General features: G+C 30.1%; 1 protein-coding gene across 1 annotated transcript; it reads right to left on the reverse strand.

Moving 5' to 3' along the window:
• Window positions 1-4943: 4943 nt before the first annotated feature.
• On the reverse strand, window positions 4944-7241 carry LOC120081865 (MLP-like protein 31). The gene is made up of 2 exons (XM_039037041.1): window positions 6971-7241; window positions 4944-5411 (listed from the first exon to the last, which is right to left on the reverse strand). Exons 1-2 carry the CDS (start codon window positions 7155-7157, stop codon window positions 5140-5142), a joined length of 459 nt encoding a protein of 152 aa, XP_038892969.1. The 5' UTR covers window positions 7158-7241; the 3' UTR covers window positions 4944-5139.
• Window positions 7242-7468: the final 227 nt, after the last annotated feature.

Here is a 7468-nt window from a genome sequence, read left to right on the forward strand (position 1 = left end):
GATGAATTTAATCAATTAGATGAAAAGTTGTGATCTTTCTTAGTGTCTTTTCAATTATTATAAATACTGTTGTACTTTGTCATTTTTTGTAAGAAGACTTTGAATTTGAATGAAATTTTCTTAGAGTTTAATCTCTCAAACTTTATGTTTTCTTTGTATTTTTGTGTTTAGAATGCATGTTTTGGACTTTCAACCTACTTTGATCAATTAGATTGTGGAGAGCTCGAAATCTTGAAGTTAGGAACAAGTTCTTCTTTCTTCTTGATCATCAATCAATCTTCTAAGTCATATTTGTTTAGCTTTGTTGGGGTTGCTTATCAATTAATTAATTGGGATTATTCTTATTACTGTTGTGAGAGTTCACCTAATCTAAAGGGAGTTCCCAAATGTGATTGAGGTAGAGAAAAATAAGGAAAGAAAAGAGACAATGATAGGAGCTGGAGCAAAGTTTACTTCAAAGTTAAGATTCATACCCATGATGAAGAATTGCAACTATTCATGCATAGAAAAATACTTTTTTCATTATGATCTTAAAATCTAAATTCATCCACATGTTTAATGAATTATGAACCATTTATTTTCATGTATTTTATATTTCTGAGGTAGTTGAAAGAGTGTTAGATGAATTTAGTCGATTAGATAAAAAGTTATGACCTTTCTTAGTACCGTTTTAATTAGTATAAATACTGTTATACTTTGTTATATTGAAAGAAGACTATGAATTTGAATAAAATTTTCTTAGAATTTAATTCTCAAGTTTTATGCTTTCTTTGTATTCTTTCTTTTTCTTTCTTTTTTTTTTTTTTTTTTGTAGAGTTCATCACTTAGTAGAATTGGAGGTTGGCAATGTTGCACAGTCATAAGCAATAAAACATAGAATTAAAATAAGTAAGTAGGAACTATGAACTTATTCTTTATAGTCAATATAGCCAAGTACTAGTAAGTGATAGAATGAAATACCTTATCTACATCTTCAACTTCATTTTATTTTCCTATAGGGAATAATAAAAGCAATGGAGCAAGTAAGTCTCCATTTACCCAGCGGGACTAGCAACATTTACCGCACCAACGACTATACTACCTTAGTTTCTTCCTTACTCTAGAACTTGGCTTGTGTTCCACGTGAATAGGATATCCTGCTTTTAGCATTCATATTTTAGGACTTTCAGTCTAGTTTGATCAAATGGATTATGGAGAGTTCGAAATCTTGAAGTTAGGAACAAGTTCTCATTTCTTCTTGATATTTGATCAGTCTTCCAAACCAAAATTGTTTTAACTTTCTTGGGGTTGTTATTAATTAGTTTATTGGGGGTTATTCTTATTAACGTTGTGGGGGTTCATCTAGAGTAAGGGGTGTTCTCAAACGTGATTGAGGTAGTTTTCTTTATCATTTGGTATTAGAGCTTTGGCCTATAAATAGAATATACAATTACTCGTTTTCCTTTCAATGTCATCTTCCTTTCTTTAAATCATTTCGTCATTTTCATATTTCTTATGACCCTTCACTTCTCATTTTTTTATTTTATTCGTTATTGTGCTTGCTAAAAAAAAGAAGTGGAAAAAACAAAAAAAAAAAAAGCGACTTTTCGTTTTCTTGTGATTTTTCATCATCTTTCTTTTTTTTTTTCATATTTTTCAGTGTACTTGTTGGAAAATTTTTCTTTAAAAAAGAAAAAATTATCTTTTGCTTTTTTGTTTTCTAAACTTTGGGAATTTGTGACTATTCACATTCTAAGTTGTATTGAAAATTCTTGCATGATTTCCATAAGAATCCTAAGACTTGCTGAAGTTTGAGATATTCAAAGTCTTATGATATGTTTCACAAAAGAAGAAATCACGGTACGACCGATAATAGTGATGATAGTTTTTGAAAGAATATTTGAGAAATTTTGTCTAAGTTACGTAATTCGATAAATTATATCTCAATTGAATGAAGAGTTGAAATTGCAAGAGCAAATAAGGAAGAATCAAGTCACACAATCTATTACAAGTCAAGTAGATTGTCAAATACTTGAAGATGACCAATCAAATCAAGATGAGAGAAATGACCCACCAATCAAAAAGGAAGGTTTCAATGATGACGTTGTTGAGATGAATGATTCTGATCATCAAAGTTTGGGAGAGAAATCAAAAGGTATAATAGTTATAGAGAATGATGATATATTTGAAGTATATAAGGTCATTACAAACTCCATAGAGCGAAGTGAAGATTGTTCCAAGACAAATAAAATGGAAAAAAGTGAGACATGGGTGACAAAAACAAAAGAAGATCGTGCGATTAAGAGGAGAAGTAAAAAAAGAAGACTAATGAGAAAAATCATAATAGTGAGATTATTGTTCCAACTAATGTTCTTTCCTATTATTTTTCCCGTGTTTTTTATGATTCATTAACAACAAAGTAGAGCATCAAGTTTGAAAAAATTGATCCACAACGAATGGTGAGGAGTGCTCTACAAAGAAAATACACATTTGTTGTTGGAGGAGATGAACCTTTCAAGCTTCTTTCAAAAGCTCGTGATGGTGACTACAAAGTTGCATTACTAGGGGATCCTTAAGACTCAAGGACGAATCTTCTCAAAGAAGAGACTAGAAGAAAGTGAAGAAAGAGAAGTGAGGAACAAGAAGTGACTAAGAAAATAGAGAAAATGAAGAAAAATGAAGAAGTTCAAAAAGAAAAGAGTGAAATTGAGAAAAAGTATTTAAGTGAGGAAAATCAAATGATAAAGAAACTACGTCAGTCATGTTTGAGAACTCCCCTTAGGTGAACCCTCACAACAATAATAAAAATAACCCCGATTAACTAATTGGTAAGCAACCCCAAGAAAGCTAAAATAGATTTGACTTGGAAGAATTGGACAAAGATTAAGAAGAAAGGAAATCTTGTTCCTAACTTCAAGATTTTGAATTCTACACAGTCTAATCGATCAAACTAGATTGAAAGTTCTAAAACATGCATTCTAAACATAAGAATACAAAGAAAGCATAAAACTTGAGAGATTAAATTATAAAAAAATTTCATTCAAATTGAAAGTGTTCTTACAAAATGACAAAGTACACAATATTTTTACTAAGTGAAAAGACACTAAGAAATGTCACAACCTTTTATCTAATTGACTAAATTAACTAACAACCTTTCAACTACCTCATAATATAAATACATGAAATTAAATCGGTTCATAACTCATTAAACATGTGAATAAATCTAGATTTTAAGATTCATAATGAAACAAGTGTCTTTTGATGCATGAATAGTTGTAATTCTTCACCATGAGTAAGAATCTTATCTTGGATAGTAAACATTAAATGTTGCAGCTCCTATCAATGTCATTTATTTTCTTATCATTCTTCCCTTCTTTGAGAAGATTCATCCTCGAATCTTAAAGATTTCCTTGTATTGCAATTTTGTCGTAATCATCATGAGCTTTTGAGAGAAGCTTGAAAGGTTCGTCTCCTCCAACAACAAATGTGTATTTTCTTTGTAGAGCACTCCTCACCATCCGTTGTTGATTGAATCTTTCAAACTTGATGTTCTACTTTATTTTTGACAAATCATAAAAAACATAGGGATATAATAGGAAAAAAACATAGGGAAATAATAGGAAAGAACAGTAGTTGGAACAATAATCTCACTCTCATGATTTTTCTCACTTAAATTTTTTTCCACTTCCCCTTTTATTCACACTATCTTCTTTTGTTTGTCACCAATATCTCACTTTTTTTCCATTTTATTTGTCTCGAAACTGTCTTCACCTTGCTCTACAGAGTTTGTCATGGCCTTACATCAATATTTCACCTGTCACCAAACTATTGTATCTTTTGATTCCTCTCCTAAACTTTGATGATCAGAATCATTCATCTCAACAACCCCATCACTGGAATCTTCCTTTTTGGCTTGTGGATCATTTCTCGCATCTTGATTTGGTTGGTATCTTCAAGCATTGGACAATCTATTTGACTTGTAATAGATTGTGTGACATGATTCGGACTTGCTCTTGCAACTTCAAATCTTCATCCAATTGAGATATGTGATCCATCCAATTACATAATTTAGACAAAATTTTCACCATGGATTTCAATTGGGGTGAGTCTTGGGCTTGATCGGCTTAATCTACTCAAGCCCAACCCAATTTTCAATTTTATGCTAAATTGAACTATTGGCCAAATCATCAACCGTGCTTTAGGCTTAGGGTGCATTTGGAATATATTTTCAAGTGCGTAATTTAAAAACTAAATCATTTTGGAAGAAATTTGAGTATTTGACAATCACTCAAAATAATTTTTTGAAGTGTATTTTATCCCTTTTTTTTATCAAAAGTGTTTAAATAAAAATGAAATTTTTAAAAAATAATTTTTTCTTAAACCAATCCAAATAGATCCTTATTTATCAATTCGATCCGATTAAACCCATCGTTTTGATAGACAACCATAAAGGAGCTATGTGGCATATGCTTGAGCTTATGATTTGCTTGTCTCAGCTCAATTCAATGGCGCGCACACACTTATAGGAAAATTTATTAATGGTGCAAATTAATTCTTAATTAACCTTCAATTTAATAAATTGGAATACCGTGACGTTGTCATGACTTGACAAAATTTAATTGACAAAAATTTCTCCAACATCAAATAGGGAATAAATTGAGAACTTGGAAAGTTTATAAAGGCACGTTAGACAGACTGCTTCGTTTGCCTAATCCTTGAGTTAGTCCTCTTCACTTCAAACAATGAAATTGATTTACATCATTATGACATGCATCAACTAAAAACATTCTCGAATGTTACGTGTTGATGCTAAAACCAATTTAAGTCAACTGACATGTAAGTGTGTTAATAATCACGAGATTTGTGGTTCAAATTCTCCTACCTCAATTGTGATTAAAAAAAGAACGTTACATGTTTTTTTCCCTAAAGAGAACAAAAATATATGAACCAATTTCAATCCTAAAGTAATGATAATATCATAACGTTAGTACTTTTATTCCCAAACCATAATTTATGAGTACATAGGTTACATTTAGTATATTTGACCACCATTATTAATATTGTCCAGTGCATGAAGAGAACATATGCTTATTACAAGCAATTATTTTATAAAAACATAGAGTATAGTACTTAATTTATACATATCATAGTATAAAATCCTTAATTGCCTTCCATAAGATGAGCATCAAGATCTTTGCAGACTTCTTCACATAACTTCAGCATTGAATGTGAATCAGGAATCTTTCCATGCAACTTCTCATATTCTAAAGTACAGTGAGCTACACTTCCCTTTCCCTTTGGAGTAATTTGAATTATAAACCTGAAGTTTTTGTAATGCTTTAGAAGGTCTGCTTCAAGCACTTTGAAAATAATCATGTTCTTCTCCTCATCAACTGCTTCAACTAAATGCTTTGCCACCTTTGCTTCTCCATCTATATTCAAAAATATTATTTATACACTACAGATTAGTATAATATCATAAGGTTTTAAATTTCTGTTTGATTGATATTTTCTTATTCGTATTTTCATATATTCAAGAGTTCAATATTGATACAATAGTATAAATCACTATTTTCATTATATTATACCAGGAAAAAAATTTCACAACAAAACTATCAATAAATTAAATATCATTAACGTGGTCAGCGGACTTAATATACTAATAAGAAATTTAAATTTATTTAAAATTAGGTTAAATTAAAAATTTGGTCTCATACTTAGTTTAGAGAAATATAAAATTTAAAATTAGGCCGGGTTTACCATAGTGAAAAGGTAATAAATCAACAGTAATGTGAAAAGTGAACCCCATTTGATTGCTTTTGATACTTGTGTTCTGCATTCGTAATGACACATGGGGCCCACTTCCAAATTTGTAATAAAAAAGATAAAATGATTGACAAGCGAAGCGTGCTCAATCTAATCATTTTTAGAAATTACGCGTATCATTATGGTTACCATTATTGTTGTTGTTCTAGAGAAAAAATTATGAATTTTGACACATTTATTGTTATTGTTACTGTTATCGTTATCGTTACCATTACGGTTTGGGCCTCAGGGGTAATAGTAATGGTAACAGTAAATGTGATTAAATTCGTAATTTATAGTATAAACATGGTCGAAAGCAATCCAATTACATTTGCGATTTAGGCTCAGTACAATTGATCTATAAATAAAATTCCATTACGATTACACCAATTTTCATTACATTTTGATAAACGTGGCCTTAGTTTACACCCCAAAGGCAAACAATTATAATTCATAGACTATAATAATCAATTCAGTGCCTGAAACAACCTCTTAACCTCAAAAGTTACAATTTAATCTTTATGGTTTTATAAACCTTATAAATAATCCCTATATAGTTTATTAAAATATTCATAGATAGTCCCCAATAATAGAACTACTTATGAAAGTTTTATCAAACCATAAATATCACTAAATTATAATTATAAACCAAATGAACTAAATCCTAACTTTTCCAAATCATAAAGACCAAATTTACAATGTAAAATTTTCTAAATAAACATGGGTTTAATCTAAAATTGCTCATTAATAATAGAAGAAACTCATGTACCTATAAATATTGTATAAGTGACCCACACAATCTTATAAGGTTTGCAAGAGCTAGTCTCTTCATCTCATACACCCCTCAAGATTTATGGTATCTTTTTGGGTTCACAATTCTTCAGTCAGATCCCAATTTTAGACTAAATAATTATTTGGATACCGTGTGCTTTGATATAGCATATTAGAAAAATATAAGGTTTCATCTCTAAACCAATTAACAATAATGAGATGAGTAACCCATATATTCTATAGTGATTATAAATTCTCTTCATCTTTTCGATATCGTTTCCTAAAAAATATTGAACTTGTTATTTTAAACATTTTTTATAATTTCACTGAAAATGCAATCGACTCATGAAATTGAGATCTCGACATTGAATATCAGGATTGAAAGCAATGGAAAAAATAGTTGAAGGAAACAAACCATGAAAGTAGTTCCAATAGATGATAGAACCAACTTGTCCCCAATCACCCTGGTGTAACCGACAACCTTGTATTTTGTCTCCAGAAACATTGGAAATATGGTGTGGTCGTTTCGTGATGATTTCATGAAGCTTTGAAGCTGGAGCCTTCATTTCAACATGAGCCTCCACTTTCCCAGCTAGAGACATTGTGTGTTGATTTAATTGATAATGTAATCTTCTACTTTAATTTAACTCAAGAAAGTTGATTAATGATTGTTCTACCAAAATCACATGAATTTTGACATTTATTTATACATGCAGTGGCTTGTATCCTTTTAGATCAAGATTTAACATTATTTTTCCGGATTATTAGGAATAATTCTATAAGCTTATAATTAAAGACATTATTTATTGAGTATGGTGTAACAAATCAAATTGGATCTTAATTTTGGTTTCTTCCCTACTAGAATTATTGGGGATTATTATATAGGTAGTATATTATAAATGAGCATAATATA

Source organism: Benincasa hispida, chromosome 7, assembly GCF_009727055.1.
Source record: "Benincasa hispida cultivar B227 chromosome 7, ASM972705v1, whole genome shotgun sequence".
Taxonomy (NCBI): Eukaryota; Viridiplantae; Streptophyta; class Magnoliopsida; order Cucurbitales; family Cucurbitaceae; genus Benincasa; species Benincasa hispida.